General features: G+C 44.9%; 1 protein-coding gene across 4 annotated transcripts in view; it reads right to left on the reverse strand.

Moving 5' to 3' along the window:
• Window positions 1-421: 421 nt before the first annotated feature.
• LOC311515111 (putative tRNA methyltransferase 9B) overlaps window positions 422-21,754 on the reverse strand; it is a 97,080-nt gene continuing 75,747 nt past the window's right edge. For all 4 annotated transcript variants that reach the window (XM_084617986.1, XM_084617985.1, XM_084617987.1 and 1 more), the window contains one exon: window positions 422-1,686. In XM_084617986.1, the coding sequence (XP_084474112.1) occupies window positions 665-1,686 (1,022 nt within the window). In that variant the 3' untranslated portion in view covers window positions 422-664. The remainder of the gene's footprint in view (window positions 1,687-21,754) is intronic.

Below are 21,754 nucleotides of genomic sequence, written 5' to 3' on the forward strand. Positions count from 1 at the left end.
TATTCTTACCTGTGACAGTTAGGGGGCAACAGATGAGCTGTCTAAACTTATCCGACTGGGTGTCCCCAGCTACTGTCTCTGGTACTTGGGTTATATATACCTGGTACTTCTTTTAGGAGGACTGTCTCTCTACTGTGACTTGAGGTATCATATAGAATGATAGGCAGACTGTAATAAAATAATTAATCCTTCTCAAAGTACCATCAGCCTTATATTACTGCAAGCCCCAACACATAATACGTTTTAATTATAAAAAGACATTAAAGATAATAAATTATTATAAATGAATAACAAACATCTTTAATATTCATATAAAAACATCCCAACAGGGAAAACTTATAAATGCATTTTAACTATTCTAAAACAACAAAAAGCAAAACTGACAGCTACTATTAAAAAGCCCTGGAAAAATGTATCCAACCTGTAATCATATCCAATGTATCTTAAAATGTATCCAAGCTGAAATTACCATTATAGAAGGAAATGTTTCTATAAAATGATAAAGTGACAGTCAAGTACAAAACAAAAGAAACAAAAGTCACAGAGAGAGTCAAAGCACAAGATGGGGATAAAAAGCTTGGGGGACGATTTCAAAGACACCAAGCACCGAACTCCCATTTCATTTCAAATGTAGTCAGGCATCTGTGCCTTTGAAAATCTTTCCCTAGATCTTCCACACATGAATCTTTTCTGCAATCACACACCAATTTGCATGGTCAAAGTATGAATGAATAACATGTAGCTCAGGAACATGATGTTCAATCAGTTCAACCAACTCCCCTTCTTTAAAAACATGGTAGTACCTAAGACAAGCCCCATTTGGACTCCTTTGCAGCTGTTTGTTCCGTGTGGCCATGGAACAATCATTGTCTGTATCCTGCAGAGAGCTGTCTGTTTTGCTTCTGTTTTGGAGTTTGTGGAAACTTGATTGTTTTGGGTGATAATCTATTTTAAGTTGCTGTTTGATATCTTTTTGATGGGAAAGCAGGTCAGGTAAACACACTCTGCTGCAGTCATGAATTATAGCTGGAGACATTGGGGGCTGCTTAGTGTCCTGGCCTAATTCTGAACAACAACTTTTGAAAGGCACTGGGTGAAATATCATAGGTGACCCTGGTTCTACAGCTACTTCAGAAGCCTTATCTTCGGAATTCTGCCTACAACGCAAAGACAAGTTGGAAATATGCTTCATGAAGCCACCTTGCCTGATTTGTTCAAAAAGCTTTCCCCTGTTTGATTCATCCAGCTGAATATTGCAATTGGAAAATGTGCTAAGCTCTCTTTGGTGCCACTGATTACTCAAGTCTAATACTGAATCAAGTGATCCTGAAAAGAGAGACCATCTCAAGGATTTTTCAAATAAGTTTTGCATGGTTTCCTTCTCCCTCACAAAAGATGAGCTTCTTGCTTTCAAAGTGCCAGCTAACTTAGCGGAGTGTTGGTCCAAAGCCAGCCTTTTGTCCTTTTGATTAATTGATTTCTGTATTCCACGCGAACAAGTGTTACTCAAGGTCCAGGAAGGTGGTGAAGGATTCCAAGGAACAAAGACATCCTGCTTTTCAAATTTTCGCCGTTTTTGCTCCATTGCCCACACGTATATCATCATCTGGCCACCTACTCTCAAGGTGCGAGCCATCTCCTTTATTGCTCGCACACGCCGCTCCTTTGTTGAAAAATGGTGGATCACTGGAACAGAACATATAAAGTGAATAAATATCCATCAAGTCACTAATGAATAGAACACGGAAAAATACTGGTTCTGACACATTGGTTTGAACCCCAGGAAAGGATCATCGGTCTTCTGCTGTACTACACAATGCTACAGCCTTTCCATATGTGAAAGGAACTCAGAGCAGATTTATTTTATAAATACAATGAAATTAAAATGCATGTATTGGTGCTAGTGACAAGTTCCAGATTGACAGCAACTGCGGTTCCACTTACCCATGAAATAAGGAAAAAACTGGTAGCTTCCCTATTTTTTACCCTGTTAGCATGGCTCAACTGTGGTCTGAAGAGAGTGCTTTTAAAGGAATAAGGGTCTACCCATTCTATATAAATTTACTCCAATAAGAGTGAAACAAGGATGCCAATTATTGTGACGTGGACACCTGTTAAATAAAAACTGGACTGAAATCACCTATTCATTTTGCTTAAGTAATTGAACAGCCACTGAACAACTAATACAATAAAGATAATCTGTCACTACTAGTTCTGGGTGAATTTAAACCATTGATATAGCAGTGAAAGGGTCCATAGCCAGTTACCAGTCATCTAGTCTTGCTAGTTCACAGTGTTAAAGATAATTTGTTGAATAATTACAGTCCTATTTTTATTTAGTAAAATATATATGCTATTATCAATAGTTAAAGGATAGTGAGAACTTGGTAGTTTCAGTAGCATAACGATTTTTATTACCTCATTGGTAAAGTGTTTTGAGATCTACTGATAAGAAGTGCTATATTATTATTATTTTACTATGATATGGTCTTGTTTTTATGTTCATAACTTTCTGAACCATTCACCTTCACAGCTGAAATTCTCCATGCTTGATCCAAAACCCTTTAGGCCACATTAAAGTTATGAGAAAATGAAAAATAAATACATTTTCCTATCACAAAAAATCATCATCTCACTCTTTTAGACAACACTACTGAAAAAAATGGCTGAAGTTTGAAACTTAACATGGCCATAGTCCTCACTGAAGCCAAGTGTGAAAACAAATTAGTTCTGATTAAATAAAGACGTAACTATTTGAAGATTGCATAATGAGCATGCACAGTAGAAATGTTCCTATGTCTACAAGTCTCCCCTTTATGCTGTGTCTGGGTGGATAGTTATTTACAGAATGTTGCAATAAATAGTTGTCATTGGATGGGCCAAATTCTGAAGTCAAACTCGGGCAAATCCCCCAAAGACTTTACCCACAAAAGCTTTGCTTGAGTCAGAACTGAGTTCAGGATTTGACTGACATCAGTAAAAAATGTGCCCAAATACCACCTGCGTAGGGCTCAGGATCTGGCACAGCATTTTGCCTGAGTGAACACTGAGGGCCAGATTCTGATCTTAATTATATTGGAAAAATTCCATGCTAGACAATAACAGATATCAGATTCTGGTATAGAGTAGGGACTTCAGGATTTGGCCGATTGGTAATAGGGGTATGAATTCCATATTTACGTTGAAGGCAAGGTATAACTAAGGAGCAGTCAAGGATTTTAGCAGTAGTGGCAGAGAGAAAAGGACTAATATTAAAGAAGTTGTTCAAGATAGAGCAACCAAATTTGATGCAAGTCTGGATATAGGAAGATGAGAGAGAGAGAAGTCAAACAGAACATTGAGGTTGTGAACATTTGTGATGGGGAAGATGCTGAACACAAGCTATGACTACACATCTTCATGAGATCTGGGTATGGAAATGGTTTTGCTCATGTGTATTACTTGTTATTTTTATCCAACCTGTTCCCTAAATTTTCTTTAGTGAAAATGCCCACATAAATTACTGCCTGTGTTTTTATGCACTATCACCTCAAGCTTCGGTGATAAAGTAACTTTGGGTTATAGTGCTGAAGTACCTGCCCCCATATGCAAATTATACATCTCACTGGGGAACACTGTCTCCCCCCTTACAGAAATGGATGTGCACAAATGCTGGCAGCATAGCTAGATGTTCAGCACATCCTTATCTGTCAGGGTGAGGAATGTCCAGTCAGATCTGCTTTCCCTCAGAGAAAAGAAAAAAAGAGACACTTCTACAATGAAAAGAATAACAGCATGGAATCAAGCTAAAATAGGGAAACACTGCCTGAAAGAATGATGAATTCACCTTCTCTGCAGCAATGCGAAGATCAAAAGCTAATCTTTAAAGAAATAGGCTCTTTCAACATCTAGTTATTCAGCTACTCTGCCTGTATGTTTCTCTGGTTCTCGAAGAACAGAAATCCATTCCAAAAATGCTCAAATTCTACAGCAATAGCTGAGAGTCTGACATTGAAACATTATGGTCATTTTAATTAAAAAGGCTTCCAGTAGCATTTAAAGGGTTACAGTTTATTATTAAAACCTTCATATGCTTAGAAAAAGTTTAGTGTTGGTACAATGAATGTGTGTGGAAATGAGGAGTAAGTTTCAAATTCCCTGAGTGACGCATTCATTACATTCAAAAAGGCATAACCTGAGGAAGCAAAGAGAAAGTGTTCTCCTACGATAACATCAAGTTGCACTTAAATCTCAGATCCTCATGAGACTTATGCATTTTTCTTTTTAACCAAAGGTACACTTGTCAGGGACCACAATTAGAACACTCCCAGCCACTCAAAGCAGGCTCCTTATGGGAAAAAATATTTCACTTTTTCTTTAATATTCAAATCTTTATAGAGGGAAGCTACATATAACTAAATATTAGTTAATTTACAATAAGGTCTTGTTTCAAAGACAGACCTACTTGCTTTCTTAACTTTGTTGGCAAGGATATATAAATATTCATTTTGAACCTGATTTCACCCTCCACTAGCACCAAATTAAACAGCATTGAGCCTGATTCTTCATTCTCTTAAAGCCTCAGGACTGCTTAAGTTACACTAGGAGCACCAACCCCCAAAGGGCCAGTCAGACAATCATGGATCAGCAGAGCGCAGCAGTGGTCCAATCACCCTCCCCCACTTTCTCCAGCAGCACTCCCTACACAAGAGCCAGGGGGCATAGGAATTGATATGTTAGCTCTATGCTTCCAGGGAACTCCTGAGTTAGTTAGTCAAGCTACCTTTAAGGTTGTTTTAAGGTACCAGAACACCACAAAAGAGCCTTAACAAAAGGCCAGAATCTGGCCCTGTTGCCATGACCTTGAAATATATTTATGTCTTAATAGGACAGTGACCAATACTTTAAATGAAAAGTGGTGTTTATTTGTTTTGTTTTAAAATTAAAAAAAAAAATCCCATTGGCTGAAATTACCAGTTTTGTCCTCAACCATAAGAATAATGAAGGTTTAGGGGAAGTGAAAGAGACAGAATGAGTGTTGCCATATATGAAATAAAAGTTCTGTCCTGCACATTCTGTCACAGAACCACTGACTTCAACATGAGTAAGGCTTTGCAGATCAAACCCCATTTCCTTCTTGGTGCAGATACCACCCGCAATATAGGGGGGAAAACGGTTCATAGAATATCAGGGTTGCAAGGGACCTCAGGAGGTCATCTAGTCCAACCCCCTGCTCAAAGCAGGACCAATCCCCAATTAAATCATCCCAGCCAGCGCTTTGTCAAGCCTGACCTTAAAAACTTCTAAGGAAGGAGATTCTACCACTTCCCTAGGTAACGCATTCCAGAGTTTCTCCACCCTCCTAGTGAAAAAGTTTTTCCTAATATCCAACCTAAACCTCCCCCAATGCAACTTGAGACTATTACTCCTTGTCCTGTCATCTTCTACCACTGAGAATAGTCTAGAACCATCCTCTTTGGAACCACCTCTCAGGTAGTTGAAAGCAGCTATCAAATCCCCCCTCATTCTTCTCTTCCGCAGACTAAACAATCCCAGTTCCCTCAGCCTCTCCTCATAAGTCATGTGTTTCAGACCCCTAATCATTTTTGTTGCCCTTCGCTGGACTCTCTCCAATTTTTCCACATCCTTCTTGTAGTGTGGGGCCCAAAACTGGACACAGTACTCCAGATGAGGCTTCACCAATGTCGAATAGAGGGGAACGATCACGTCCCTCGATCTGCTGGCTATGCCGCTACTTATACATCCCAAAATGCCATTGGCCTTCTTGGCAACAAGGGCACACTGCTGACTCATATCCAGCTTCTCGTCCACTGTCACCCCTAGGTCCTTTTCCGCAGAACTGCTGCCTAGCCATTCGGTCCCTAGTCTGTAGTGGTGCATTGGATTCTTCCGTCCTAAGTGCAGGACCCTGCACTTATCCTTGTTGAACCTCATCAGATTTCTTTTGGCCCAATCCTCCAATTTGTCTAGGGCCCTCTGTATCCTATCCCTACCTGCCACCGTATCTACCACTCCTCCTAGTTTAGTATCATCCGCAAACTTGCTGAGAGTGCAATCCACACCATCCTCCAGATCATTTATGAAGATACTGAACAAAACTGGCCCCAGGACCGACCCTTGGGCACTCCACTTGATACCTGCTGCCATCTAGACATGGAGCCATTGATCACTACCCGTTGAGCCCGACAATCTAGCCAGCTTTCTATCCACCTTATAGTGCATTCATCCAGCCCATACTTCCTTAACTTGCTGACAAGAATACTGTGGGAGACCATGTCAAAAGCTTTGCTAGTCAAGAAACAATACATCCACTGCTTTCCCTTCATCCACAGTACCAGTAATCTCATCATAGAAGGCGATTAGATTAGTCAGGCATGACCTTCCCTTGGTGAATCCATGCTGGCTGTTTCTGATCACTTTCCTCTCCCGTAAGTGCTTCAGGATTTTTCCGGGGACTGAGGTGAGGCTGACTGGCCTGTAGTTCCCAGGATCCTCCTTCTTCCCTTTTTTAAAGATGGGCACTACTTTAGCCTTTTTCCAGTCAGTCCGGGACTTCCCCCGATCGCCATGAGTTTTCAAAGATAATGGCCAATGGCTCTGCAATCACAGCCGCCAACTCCTTTAGCACTCTCGGATGCAACGCATCCAGCCCCATGGACTTGTGCACGTCCAGCTTTTCTAAATAGTCCCTAACCACTTCTTTCTCCACAGAGGGTGAGATCATGTCCATTCCAATCAGGAGCATGTGCGCACACATGCACGGTAGCCAGAAGATTTTTCCCCTAGCAGCAGCCGCAGGGTCGGCCTCGGTGCCCCCTGAAGTTGCACCTCCATGGCACTCAATATAGAGCCCTGCTGACCCTCCACCCCCTCAGTTCCTTCTTGTCAGCTACTCCGACAGAGGGGTAGGAGGGTGGGTATTGGAATGGACATGAACAACACATCTCAAAAAACAACAGTTACGAGAAGGCGAGTAACCGTTTTTTCTTCAAGTGCTTGTTCATGTTAATTCCAATCAGGCGACTCTCAAGCCCAAATTCAGGAGGCAGGCTTGGAGTCATCCACTGATTGGAGCACTGCTTGTCCAAAGGCCACATCATCTTGGGCCTGCTGGGCGATCACATAGTACGTGGTGAAAGGGTAGATGGAAGACCGTGTCGCCACTCTGCAGATTTCCTGGGTGGGAACCTGCACCAGGAATGCTGTTGAAGAGGCCTGTGCCCTGGTGGAGTGTGCGGTGATCGGAGGAGCAGGCAACCCAGCCAGGTTGTCGCACTCTCGGATACGGGACATGATCCATGACAAAATCTGTTGAGAAGAGACAGGCAGACCTTTCATTCTGTCCACCACTGCCACAAATAACTGGACAGACTTCCAGAATGGCTTCGTTCTCTCGATGTAGAAGGCTAGCGCTCTGTGGACATCTAAAGAGCAAAGCCTCTGCTCCCTGCCGCTGGAGTGTGGCTTAGGATAGAATACAGGGAGGAAGATGTCCTGGTTGATGTGAAACTGGCAGACAACCTTCTGGGGGAGGGAAGTTGGGTGAGGCCTGAGCCGAACCTTGTCCTTAGAGAACACAGTATAAAGGGGCTCTGATGTTAGGGTCTTGAGCTCAAACACCCTCCTGGCTGAGGTTATCGCTACCAGAAACGCCACCTTGTATGAGAGACAGAGTAGGGAGCTCGTCGCCAAAGGTTCAAAGGGCGGTTCCATGAGTCTGGAAAGGACCAGATTGAGGTCCCAAACCGGGACAGGCTGTCGGACATGCGGATATAGCCTGTTGAGACCTTTAAGGAAATAGCTAACCACAGGGTTAGCAAAGACTAAGTGGCCCTCTGCGTCTGAGTGGAAGGCAGAGATGGCGGCCAAGTGATCCCTTATTGACGACATGGACAGTCCCTGCTGCTTGAGATGGAGAAGACAGTCCAGTATAAGTGGCACAGAGGTGAGCGTTGGGGACGAACGGTGCTGCGCTGACCAGATTGAAAATCTCTTCTACTTGGCAAGGTAGGTAGCCCTCATGGAGGGCTTCCTGCTGCCAAGGAGGACTTGTCTAACCTGATCCAAGCAAGAAAGCTTCGTCAGATTCAGCCATGGAGCTTCCATGCTGTGAAGTGCAGTGACTCGAGGTTCAGGTGTTGGAGATGGCTGTGATCCTGAGTTAATAAGTTCAGGAAGAGCGGCAGGGTGACTGGAGCTTCCATGGACATTTCCAGGAGTGATATGTACCAGTGCTGGCGGGACCAGGCTGGAGCTATCAACATCACCGAAGCTTGCTCCCTCCACACCTTGAATGAAAGGGAGAGGCAGAAACGCATATAAGAGATGGCTTCCCCATGGGAGGAGGAACGCGTCCGTGATGGAACCCGGGCTGAGATTCAGGAAAGAGCAAAACTGCTGGCACTTCCTGTTGCGTCGCGTGGCTAACAGGTCTAATCTGGGGGAAACCCCTGAGTTCACAACATCCGGGTGAAGGGACCACTCGTGGCCGCAGAACGACCTGCTGAGATAGTCCATCAACTTGTTCTGTACTCTGGGGAGGTACGATGCTTGCAGGTGTATTGAATGCTCTACGTAGAAGTCCCACAGCATGAGGGCTTCCTGGCACAGGGGAGAGGCATGTGCACCCTCCCCCCACCCCGTTTGTTGATATAAAACATCGCTGTGGTGTTGTCTGTCATAAGTGATACACATCTCCCTGTCAAAGTCTGGCATGCCAGGCATACCACTCTCATCTCTCTGACATTGATTTGGAGAGCGAGTTTTGCCTGAGACCAGAGGCCTTGTATCCTAAGGTCTCCCAAACGTGCTTCCCAGCCCAAGGCTGACCCATCCATCACTAGTGAGAGCGACGGCTGAGGGCTGGTGAAGGGGACCCCTGCACCTACTACCTGTGGGTCGAGCCATCACAGGAGGGAGTCAAGTACCGGGCGAGACAGGGTTACGATCCTGTCCAAGCTGTCCCGCACTGGCCGATACACTGACACTAGCCACGATTGAAGAGGTTGAAGTCTGAGTCTGGCATGTTGTACTACGTAGGTACAAGCAGCCATGTGTCCTAAAAGTTTCACGCAATTCCTTGCTGTGGTAGTGGGGAACTGCCTGAGACCTCGAATGATGTTGCCAAGGGCTCAAAATCTTGCTTCCCAAAGAAATGCCATGGTCTGTGTTGAGTCCAGTACCTCCCCCACAAACTCTATCCTCTGAACTGGGGACAGTGTTGATTTCCCCTCATTCAGCAGAAGGCCCAACTTGTGGAAAGATGCTCTTATGAAGGCGACTTGCATCTCCACTTGAGTCCTGGATCGGCCCTTGATCAGCCAGTTGTCGAGGTACGGGAACACCTGTACGTGTCGCCTGCGCAGGAACGTGGCCACGACTGCCATGCACTTGGTGAACACTCAAGATGCTGCTGACAGGCCGAATGGGAGGACTGTGAACTGGTAGTGGGTACTGTTCACCACAAACCTGAGGTATTTTCTGTGGGACGGAGTTACTGCTATGTGAAAATATGCATCCTTCAAGTCGAGGGTGGCATACCAGTCTCCTGGATCCAATGAAGGGATGACGGAGGCCAGGGAGACCATGCAGAACTTGAATTTCTTCACAAACCTGTTGAGTTCTTGCAGGTCTAGGATGAGCCTGAGCCTGAGTCCGCCCTTGGCTTTCGGTATTAGGAAATACTGGGAATAGAAGCCCTTTCCCTTCTGCTCCTGAGGATCCTCTTCCACCGCCCCTGCTCATGAGAGGGGTCCCTGAAAAGAGTTGAGAAAAGAGGGTGGAAGGGCAGGAGAGCACAGAATTGGATGGAGTTTCCCCTCTCTATTGTGTGGAGCACCCAGTGGTCTGAAGTAATATGGGACCATGCAGGGTAGAAAGGGGATAGTCGGGACAAAAAGGTAAGGCGGGGTGGATCCAGATCTCGCTCTGATGCGCCATCCTCAACTGCACCTTCAAATGGCCTGTTTCAGACCAGGGTCTTGCTTGTGTCAACGATGGTTTTTATGAGCAGCAGGGCAATACGAGAAGGTCCAGAGGGCGTGAGGATATCCACCTTGGGATCAGAATCCTCGACTACCTCCTCTGCCTTGATGTCCAGACCCTGGGAAACTTGGTGCAGCAGATGCTGTAACACCCTGTTGTCTTCAAGCGCCAGGGCTATGGCAGTGCCTGCCAGCGCCTTGTCCGGCGACGAGGAGGCGGCCCCCATGAAAGGTGGCTGCTCCCTGCTGTCCGCACCCAAGGGGTCCCATGACTCTCGGGGGTCCCAAGCAGGTGCCGACACTGACGGTGCCATGCCCCTCGGTGTTGGGGCTGTCGGCTCCGAACTCAGTGTCAAAATCAGTATTGGAACCTCAGTCGGTGCCACGATGGTGCTGAAGCCAACGTCAGTGCCGATGCCACTAATGGTGCTGAAGCTGACCTCAGTGCTGAAGCCATTGACGTAGGTGGTGGCGGCTCAGTGGCTGGTCATTCGGCTGAAGGCGGAATAAAGGTGGCCAAACTACCAAAGTCTGGCTCTGGTGGAAGGCCCAGGGAGTCCAGAAGGGCTACTATGATGGATTCTGCCATTGCGGCAGCCACGATGCTGGGTAAGCCCGTCTCTTGCACTGCGGACCTGGACTTCCTGGCTCCTGCTCCTATTGGAGTGGTAGGAGTAGAAGTCAGACTCTGACTCTGAGGTCTCCAAAAAGGAAGACCACAGAGGAGCCGTACTTCAGGGCACCAATCATTGGGAGCTTGGGAACCGACTGGGTTCTCTCTGGAGGAGCTGGTGTCGGAGGGTGCTGTGGAAAAGGAGAGCACTGGGACATCATTGCCGGCTTCCCTCTTGATTGCACCTGTGGGGTGGGGTGGTGCCGAAGGTGCTGGTGTGTCCTCCATCCTAGGGGGAGGAGTCCTGAGCAAGGAGTCAGCAAGTCCTGAGCCGCTGCAAAAGCCTCCAGAGTTGAGGGGAGTGGCAGTTGCTGGCCACTAGGGTCCGGCGAGCATGGCGGGCCTCGAGTCAACAGGAGTCGACATGGCCCTGCCCGGGGATCTAGTACTGTGGCCCGACTGGGATCTCACAGTCATCGGCTCCTTGGATTCAGCTCAGGGAGAACGAACCCTCTCCGGCTTCTTTTTCTTCTAAGCCACCGGTGAGTGAGACCGGTGCCTACCTGCTGAGTGGTTGCGGGAGGAGCCATTCCAGTGCTGAGCATCTCGGGAAGAGTCCTTTTGCAGCACCAGTTCCCAGGATGATGGTGCTGGGGCGCTCCACATCCATGAGGACATGCTGGGAGCGGGGTCCCCTGACCCCAGATCCAACTAGGGGCAGAGAGCTGCCTCCATAAGTAGCACTTTAAGTCGCTGTTCCCTTTCTTTAAGAATTCTGGAATGCAGCTCACAGCAGATTTTACAACAGTCCTTTTAGTGACCTTCTCCTAGGCACCTTAAACAAGAGGCATGAGGGTTGCTCTTTGGCATGCACTTAGTGCAGACCTCACAGGGGACCACAGCATACCATGGCTCTGGGGATTCAGAAGCGGGGGTGAGACCCCCAACTAACTCTAAACTAACGACCAACTATATACAAATGACGAAGATAGAGGCAATAGCTTAAGCAAGGGCTATGGGACGTTCCAGCTAACCGTCACTGGTGGCAAGAAGGAACTGAGGGAGTGGAGGTTCGGCAGGGCCCTATATTGAGCACCATGGAGTCATGACTCCAGGGGGCGCCCAGGCCGACCCGATGAATGCTGCTATGGAAAAAATCTTCCTGCTACCGTGCCCGTGGAATTGACATGAACAAGCACTCAAAGAAGAACAGAGGTTACTGGTTAACTTTTGTGTACTGTCTAGTAGAGGAAAACACAGTGCAGGGCCTAAATTACCTACAGCCATTGATTGTGTGTTGGACCTCACAACCTACTTAGGGTGGGCCTAGCCTGTTCTGGGATGGGAGACTGTCAAGGCAAAATCTAGGTGCTGCAAAAAGTGGTGCTCGCACGTTAGTAGGTGGCACTTTACAGCCAGTACTGAACTAGAATCCCAGCATGGTGCTTAAGCGTGCTGTAATTCTAGAGGTGCTCTCTTTCAGAAAGCTATATTCAAGTTCCCAAACAATTGTGGTCATCGACCATTAAAACACACGCTCATCCTTAGGGTGCTATGGTGAGGGAGGGGAGTGAGTTAGCTATACTGTTGTCTCTCTCCTCCTCTGTATCCCTGCATGCAGCAGTCCCTTCTCCCTGTTTCTTCCACTCCCTCTCAGCTGCTCAGTGTAGCCTCTTTCCCCATGACCACTAGAAAAGAGCCCTCCCTCTCAGTGAACTAGCCTGTCACCACTCACCTGCCTCTGCTTGCACCTTCAGAGCTTGCACAGAGCTGTACAAAGTTGCATCCAGTGTTACAAAAACTGCTAAAAAAACAAAAGCAAAGAGTTTTGGAACTGATCTCATGTGTCAGGGCATAAGCCAACCTCTAGTCACTGTGGGTTAGGACAAAAATTTCTAATCAAATTTCCTTTTTCTATAACTACCTACTGTAGGGTTCCTTGCACCTTTCCATGAAGCACTTGATGCTGATCACTCATGAGCAGGATGCTGGACAAGGTGAATCAGTGGTCTGGTCTAATCTAATCTGGCAATTCTTATGTTTTTATGTTTGTGCCAGCTTCTCCCCATCATAGCTTATTCTGCTGTCACTGGACTGCTGCTGGCTCCTGGCAAGAGATGGGGCAGCCGGGTAAAGCAGGGCCTGATTACTGGTGGAGGAGATGTTAGGTGGATTCTTCATCACTGACAAATTTTAAATCAAGATTGGATTTTTTTTTTAAAAGATATACTCTAGTTCAAAAGAAATTATTTTGGGGAAGGTCTATTGCCTGTGCTATACATGAGATCAGACTAGATGATCACAATGGTCCCCTCCAACCCTGGACTCTATGAATCAGTGGTTTTTACTCCTCCACCTCCTCCACCACCCACTCACTGGTCCTTTGCCCTACTCCACCTCCACCATGCTGTGGTAACCCCCTGAATTTCTTAAGTAAATGGGTAGTCCTGAAGGTGTTTTACATTCTAAAATTAGCCACTATCTTGAGGGTTAGCGATTCAGTGTCTCTCTCCTAGGTAGGAGTTTTGTTCCAAGTGCCACTGTTAAATTTAAGCATGGGTAATTATAAATTAAATTCCCCCTTTTGGCTGATCTGCAGAAGGTATTATTCAATTTCTGTTCTAAACTTGTTTAGCTTTGCTGCTCTGATTCATCTCAGAAGCTGCTGCACATCAATGATGGATGAACATCTCACAAGTGTGATAAGGAAGGTTAAGATTTTGTCACGGTTACTTTTAGTTAAAATCATGGCCAGGTCACAAGCAGTAAACAAAAATTCATGAGAGCCTGTGACCTGTGCCTGTAACCGGGCAGCAGAACTGGTGGGGGGAGGGGATGATAGCTGGAGCCCCATAGGGGAGACTGACAACCCAAGCCCCACTGCCATGGGGTGGGGGCACAGCCCCAACTCCAGCCACAAGGGGAGGAGGCACAGCCCCAAAGCTGTGGGACGGGGCACACAGTCCAGGCTCCGGTGCCGACTGCAGCCACGGGAGCAGCTGTGCCGGAGGGAGAGGGAGGGTACAGTGCACAGCCCTGGTTCTGGCCCCGGTGTCAGCCCTGGTTCTGGCCCCGGTGTCAGCAGGCGCTGACAGCTGAAGCCGAAGAAGTCACGGAGGTCTGGTAAAGTCACAGAATCCATGACTGCCATGATCTCCATTACTAAATTGTATCAATGATAAGGAATTGACTAGTACGTATGTATATGATGCTCCTTTACAGGAAAAAATTAGAACTACACACCTGTGTGTTTGTCAAAGTTCCTCCCCCACTCTGAACTCTAGGGTACAGATGTGGGGACCTGCATGAAAAACCTCTTAAGCTTATCTTTACCAGCTTAGGTCAAAACTTCCCCAAGGTACAAAATATTACACCCTTTGTCCTTGGATTGGCCGCTACCACCACCAAACTAATACTGGTTACTGGGGAAGAGCTGTTTGGACGCGTCTTTCCCCCCAAAATACTTCCCAAAACCTTGCACCCCACTTCCTGGACAAGGTTTGGTAAAAAGCCTCACCAATTTGCCTAGGTGACTACAGACCCAGACCCTTGGATCTTAAGAGCAATGAACAATCCTCCCAACACTTGCACCCCCCCTTTCCTGGGAAATGTTGGATAAAAAGCCTCACCAATTTGCATAGGTGACCACAGACCCAAACCCTTGGATCTGAGAACAATGAAAAAGCATGCAGTTTTCTTACAAGAAGACTTTTAATAAAAATAGAAGTAAATAGAAATAAAGAAACCCTCCCTGTAAAATCAGGATGATAGATACCTTTCAGGGTAATTAGATTCAAAACATAGAGAACCCCTCTAGGCAAAACCTTAAGTTACAAAAAAGATACACAGACAGAAATAGTTATTCTATTCAGCACAATTCTTTTCTCAGGCATTTAAAGAAATCATAATCTAACACGTACCTAGCTAGATTACTTACTAAAAGTTCTAAGACTCCATTCCTGGTCTAGCCCCGGCAAAGACAGAATATAGACAGACCCACAGACCCTTTGTTTCTCTCCCTCCTCCCAGCTTTTGAAAGTACCTTGTCTCCTCATTGGTCATTTTGGTCAGGTGCCAGCGAGGTTACCTTTAGCTTCTTAACCCTTTACAGGTGAGAGGAGCTTTCCCCTGGCCAGGAGGGATTTCAAAGGGGTTTACCCTTCCCTTTATATTTATGACAGTGTTATAGCCTCTATACTGGTAATAATTAAAGGAAATTCTGTACCTCAGTTGTTTAAGGCCTCTACCTCTGCTCCCACCATGGAGTTATGAATTTATTTATTATTTAATATGTTTATGATAGCAGTGTCTAGGGGCCAACCCCAAGAGTGGTGCCTCATTGTGCTAGGCACTGTACAAATACAGAATAGTACACAGTCCCTACCCCAAAGAGCTTACAATATCAATAAACAAGACAGACATGTGGTGGTAGAAGGGGTGGAACACACAAGCTGAGTGAACAATGTGATGGCACCAAATGTCATGTCAGTTCCACAATTTTGTGTGTGGAGGGCGTTTATGCTAAATGGAAATAAAAGGGAGGGGGAAGAGGGCACAGCAGGGGAGAAGAAAGGAAGAGGGGTAGTAGAGTGAATCTGAAGTGAAGAGACTTGGAGGTTTGGAGCAAGCAGCCAAACAGCACAGAGCAGAGAAAGTTCAGTCAAAACTGTGGAAAGCTCTCTAAGTGTCCAAAGGTCTCTGCTTTAGCTGATTCTGCTCCTACTGGCTGGACTTCCCTCAGAGTGCGGGGCAGGGGAAGTCTTTCAAGCCTGCACAGTTCTGGGTGCTGGGGGTAGAGGTGGCCCAGTTAGCCCCCATTTTACCCCCTCCATCCAGTCCCTGCTTTGCTTGCTTCTGCTCTTACTGGCTGATGTCTCTGGCTGGCTCTGAGTGGCCCTGGTTTGCATTAGAATGACAAACACTGAGGTCCGGACTCTCAGCCGGTGCAGCTTTATTAGTCAATAGAGCTATGCTGATTTCACCAGGTAAGGAGCTGCCCCAAACTTTCTGTATAGCAATGGGTTAGTTACTATATACAGTCTAAATGCATTGGGAGAAAGCATGTTCTCATTATGGCGTACACGGTTCGGTTTCAACAGGAGCTTTAATCTTCACCCACTGATAGCCTCTTCTTCAAGCAGGAGTAACCCACAACTGGGAAGAATGGAGAGAAGGAAACAAAGAAAAAGGGATGAAGAGGAAACAAAAAAACAAAACAAAAAGCTCGTACACCAGGAACAGAGGAAGCTTTGAGAATTCTGGCCATGATTTTCAGAAGTGACGAGTGACTTCTGGCTCCTGAACTTTAAGACATCTTAAAGGGACTTGATTTTTAGAGGTTATGTGTTCAGAACTTTCTGGAACACGAAGCCCCTTTAAGGTACCCAAAAATCAATCACAAGTCCCTTTTGAAAACCTTGTTCTTTGTCTATTGCGGCACTCAATGCCCTCTGTAACTTATTCAGTGCTTAGATATCATTGTGACAGGCACCTTAGGAAAAAAAGATAGCATTGTGTGGTCGCGGTGTATGAAAGGTTAAAGCTAGGAACCTACACCATGTAGTACATGATGGGAACTAGTAGGAACACACTGAATTTTACAATTCCCCCAAACAAGTCAATGTGAAGGAGAAATCTAGATACAAAGGCCTGGAGCCAAAAAGGGACTTAGGCATTGCAGTGCTCAGCGCTGCAACATCTAACTCTGAGGCACCTAGAAAAACCACAGGAATAACACTGCAATCCACAAAGCCTTAGTTAGGCACCTAGACTCCCTGTATAATGAATTGGGAGAGGTAGGTGCCTTGAAATGTGATCCACAAAAGCCAGCACAGTAGACCAGGAACCGCCTCAGGAGCCAATGAGAGAACCACTCTTTTTCCCGAGATAGGTGCCTGAGTCAGGGTGGCAGGCTCAGAAGCTGCCTAACTCCATACACAACAGCTAGGGAAGGCTGTTCTCCCTTATAACCTTTAGCCCAGTGGTTAGGGAACTCAGCAGAAAAGTGGACAAGCATGGGTTCAAGTCCTCCCTTTGCCTGAGGAGAAGGGATTTGAAGAGGGATCTCCTATCTCTCAAGCGAGTGCTTTAACCATCAGACCATAGAAAGAGTCTCCCTCTTTCTCTGGCAAAATTCATATTTATTTATTCCATCAATTATTTAATTAATGTGGAACAACTTCAATAGGAGAGATTGAGGGAGCCCGAATATCAGAATATCCCATTGTCCAGGGGTGAGGTCATTCACCTGAGAGGTAGCAGCTCTCTCCTCAAATCCCTTCTCATTTGGGGGTGGGGTGGTGGGTCTGAAGTAGGGGTCTCCCATATCCCCAGTGAACACCCTAACCACTGGGCTAAAGGTTATAAGGGAGATCCTCCCTTGCCCCACTATTCTGTGGAGAGAGAGGCAGCCTATGAGCAACATACCAAATCAAGCAAGATAGATAGAGGAGCACCCGTCCTCCCCTGGTTCACATATCATTCTGGTGCTTAGGCGGGAGATGGGTCTCTGGCTGCCTAGAGGGAGGCATCATGCACATGCTCAGAGGCAGGAACATAGGCACTGATGGAATTTTTACTGCAAAAGCTTTAGGCACTAAGTGAGTTTAGGCACCTACAGGGTTAGACAGCAGCTGAGCAGGAGTTTTATGGATTACTGTGGAACTGGGACTTAGGCACCTAAGTACCTTTGTGGATCCAGGCTGTAACTACTTGATTTGGGTGAGCTAAAGTTTCCTAACTTTCTGGTTATGCTCATCTTGGGATCAAAGTATTCTGTCCTGACTTAGGTCCTGTTCTTGTGAACAGTTGCACTTGTGTGGACACCTGCATGGATGAGGAGTCCCATTGAAGTAGGGTATACTGTAACATATCTATGGCCAAACAGAAACTTAATTGACAGGGGTCTGCATTAACAAAACTATTTGCACCTTTCTTTGTAGACTAACAGTTGTTCTAAATTACACATTCCTTTTAATTTCAGCCAGGTGTCAACTCTCCCCAGCAGATCTAAAAGTCTTTCCAAATTAATTTTGTACTGGGTGCTGTTCATCCCAGCACTTTCATTTAAATTGAAGTCTAAAAGATTTCTCACATCTGAAAAATGCATAATGTAATTCTGAGATGAAATGCTGGTGGGGGGGACAGCATTTCAAAGATTCTCCTCTTCTTCACTTCATAAAAATATAATTAATTGCTTCTTCTGTTAATTTAATACTGTGACTAATCCTACTAAAAGGGATTATTTAGAAAAGGCAAAAGTGTATCTTACATTGTCTATGCCATTCAGCTGTCTTCAAAGAACAAAACTGAAAGCATCCACAACTTTTTTTTTTTTTTTAAGCGGTACTTTTCAAAATGAGCATTTTAGGTCACTGATTCAATTTAAACCCTGTTAAACTGCAAGGAAAATGGTGTATTCAGAAATTACTTTGTCAAATTTTTATACTAAAGTTAAATCCCTTTAGGAGGCATTTGAAAATATTCAAGGATCAGAGAATCACTATCTCAGAGCCTTTTTTATAGACTGTATATATACTTTATTTTTGACAGTTCCAGTAATAGGAACACTCGGAATAGATACAGAATGTAGGATTCCAAGTAAAATACAATTTCATTTTCCTCCTTACAATAGTATTAAAAGAATGTCGGGCATTTTAGTTTATTATTATTTTTCCCTATGACTTACTGCAGAGAATTTACTAGCTAAAATTAAATTATTTTCCAAATAATTATTTTTAAATTATTTTTAAAATTATTCTTATTTTCCAAATAAGAAATAATTACTTCTTTCCCCACAACATACCCATTTACAAATTTCTTAGATGGTGAAATTCCTGCCATCTTAGGTTTTTCCTATATTTGGGGACAGCACTTAACACATGTGGATGCAATCTTAATATAAACAATTATAATTATAAACTGTCAGTTTATTAAGGCCCTGATTCAGCAAGGTACTCACTCATGTGCCTAACTTTAAGAATCAGGCTACAATGGCTACAGAGGGATTACTTTGTGTTTAAAGTTAAGCGCAATTATAAAGGGGTGAAGTCAGCATCACCAAAAGACTCCCTGGTCACAGGGAGGTAGGGGTAACCACTGTAAAATATCAGCGAGTTGGGTTTAAAAAAAGCTGGGGGGGGGGAAATCCTTTTTGAGCCTCTTATCTCTCTCTCTACTTAATTCTATTCTCAAAGAATTTACACTGGTTTGATCCCATAATCTTTAGTCATCCTAAATTTACACTGAGATCAATTGAAATTTTGCCTCAGTCAGGTCTGCAGGACTGGTCCCACTGAGGCAACCTCATGATTCAAATGGTAAATCTATTACAAACATTCACTTCCCTTCCTTTGGTTCTTTCTTCATATTAAATTGCTTTTCTGTAACAAGGAGAGCTTATTGCTAAGTGTGAGCCTGGAATGACACTCACTGAGACAGTCTATTAGAGAGACAAGGCGGGTGAAGTAAATTTCTTGTATTGTACCAACTTCTGTTGGTGAGAGAGACAAGCTTATACGGAGCTCTTCCTCAAGTCTGGGAAATGTACTCAGAGCATCGCTGCTAAATACAAGGTGGGACAGATTGTTCAGCGTAAGTACTTAACACAGGCAGCTGTGGCTCCCTTTCAGTGTTGCTCTGTCAGCTGGATGAGGGGGTTACTGGAGAGCAATCTGAGTTGCTCACTGATAGGCCCAAGGATGGGGCTGGGATTTTAAATGGAGCATAAGGTGAGGAAGGAAACAGCTATAACATTATTCACGACACTCTCCATGCAGGGTGCAACCCTGCAGTCATTTTATAGTAACCCTCACCCTGGCACCAGCACCTGCAATGCAGCAGCACAGAACACTGTCCTGGGGTGAGAAACAGCCAATGAAAGGGCAGCTCGAGCTGGGGTGGGGGCTTGGAACCCACCAGAGGTGGGCAACTGGACAAAAAAACTGCTAGGGAAGAAGAAGAATTGAGATGCGAGCTGGTGGATGAACTGGATCCTGGGTAGGAGGGGAGGTGATAAAATAAAAACAACAACAGGAGAATAAAAGTAGGGGACTAGGAAGTGAGAAGGAGGAAAGAAGGAAAATAGGAAAGGTTTCAGGACAGAAGAAGCAGAAACAAAAATATACCTGGGTGTGTTAGCAGACACTGTTAGAGAAGGGAAGTAAAGGGAAATAAAATCTACAGCTGTACCAGAAATAGTATTAAGGGAAAATAACTGAAAGGAAATAGAATTGCTGACAAAGAGAACTGATCACAAAGTTCTGTTAGATGAAAACAGATCCTGGAAGCAGTAAAACAAGAAGTCCATCCACAAAGGATCTCAAGTATATGAACAGAGAGAATGACTGTTTGAACATCTATTGATGGAAATCAGTTCAAAGGTGCCTAAATGGAGAAGCGAGGGCCCAAGGCGTGAAGAAACCCCATTTGTGGATGAACGCAATGAAAAGAGGTACAGCCACAGAACACTGAATCTAAGGAGCACTTCAAGTCCAAGAGAAGCAAAAGAACAGGACAGTTGGACATACAGCCAAGGAGAGGAAAAGCTGATTCTTCTCTGCAGTGATCTCTCATTAATAATAATGCATTTGGTACTAACTGCACAGCATGTACAAGCTCACAACAGTTAATGTGTTGGTAACCTACAGTTGTTCATTATTATAAGTGTAGTAGGAAGAGAGCCTGAGACATAAACCCTTGTATCAGAGGCCTGTGGCAGGACCTGCTCCAGAACCTGGCAAGAACAGGGCTGATATTGCAGAAATACACATTCCTAAGAAGTGCTAAGTACACGAGTTGTCATGCAAACACATTCCGGTATCAAGTGGTACCAGAACATCCCGATATCAAGGACGGTACAAAAACATTCCCCAAGGATAACAGAAACACATTGACCCCTCCTAAATGATAAGTCAGGAGGACAGTACGCAACTTGCTTTTATCAGGGTATAAAGATGTATCTCAGAGGGAGTATCCTTGGCCAGCCTAGCGAGCAGTGGTAAGTCCTGCCACTGACTGAGTTGCATCCATTGTCATGGGTATACATGTCTTAGTATCCCTGTAGAGTCTGCCAGGTGCTATTCCCATGCCTCGTCAACAATAAACCTGGCTGGGTGCCTTCGTACCTTAACAGATCTTGTGGACATTGGGCGGTTCGCTTGAGGTCTGCTGTGCCAACTGTCTGCGCAGAGCTGGGACAGCACACAGGGAGAAAACACACACACACACAGAGCCAAATATCTAACCATATTAAGTAGTAAGTCTTTGGTAATGTTCTATATTATTTATGCCCCTGGTACAATTTTGGGGTTTCCCCTTATAAAGTTCTAAAAATTTAAAATGATCCCTTGTCCTGGTTTGCCTCTGCCTCTTCTTACAGTTAGCATAACCTACTCCAAAGTCACCACATTTTCTCAGATAAAGCTCCTATTGATGTCAATGGGAGTTTTGCCCAAGTAAAGACTAGAGCTGTTTTAGTGCCCTATGCAGCAGGGCAGTGATTTTATGGAGTTATGCCATGAAAATTCTGTGCTTTGGCTTCCTTAGAACTTCTAGCCTGACAATATGAACTTGAGAAGAAATCTTGTGAAGGTTGTTTAAACCTGAAAACGGTTTCCTTATTCTAAAGCAATAGCTGTGTTGTTCTGTGCAGTGAGCGACTGGAGGACAACAGTCATATTTACAAGTTGCTCAGTCAGTGACAAGCTGTCACTTAGCTTAATGACATGGAACAGATGGCCAAGCCCTAGTAACCAGGTAACAGATTGTTAAGTGCATGTGGCTAAGATTTGAAACAAAGATAGATTGTCAACATGACAGCAGTAATAAGACCACCAATGACCAATGACAATCTAAAATGAATAATTAAATTGAAAAAAGCTTAACAGGCCACTGACAGTCCAATGGAAACATGGAAAAACACAAGACCTGATTCTGGGCTCACACCTGTTTTACAATGCTCTAACTTGTAACAGAATAGGGAAGCTTAGAGATAGAGTTGTTCCCCATTGATGTAAGTTCCTAGAGGAAGGAGGAGGCAGCAACTCTAGTTAATAGCATGGTCGAGCTTTCTGGGATGCACCAGGCAGAGCTACCTGTGTAACATCCACTAGAAGTAAACTTATAATTTACTTCATAAATCCATTACAACTTGCCTCTT

Source organism: Lepidochelys olivacea, assembly GCF_965140295.1.
Source record: "Lepidochelys olivacea isolate rLepOli2 genome assembly, chromosome: 1".
Classification (NCBI taxonomy): Eukaryota; Metazoa; Chordata; order Testudines; family Cheloniidae; genus Lepidochelys; species Lepidochelys olivacea.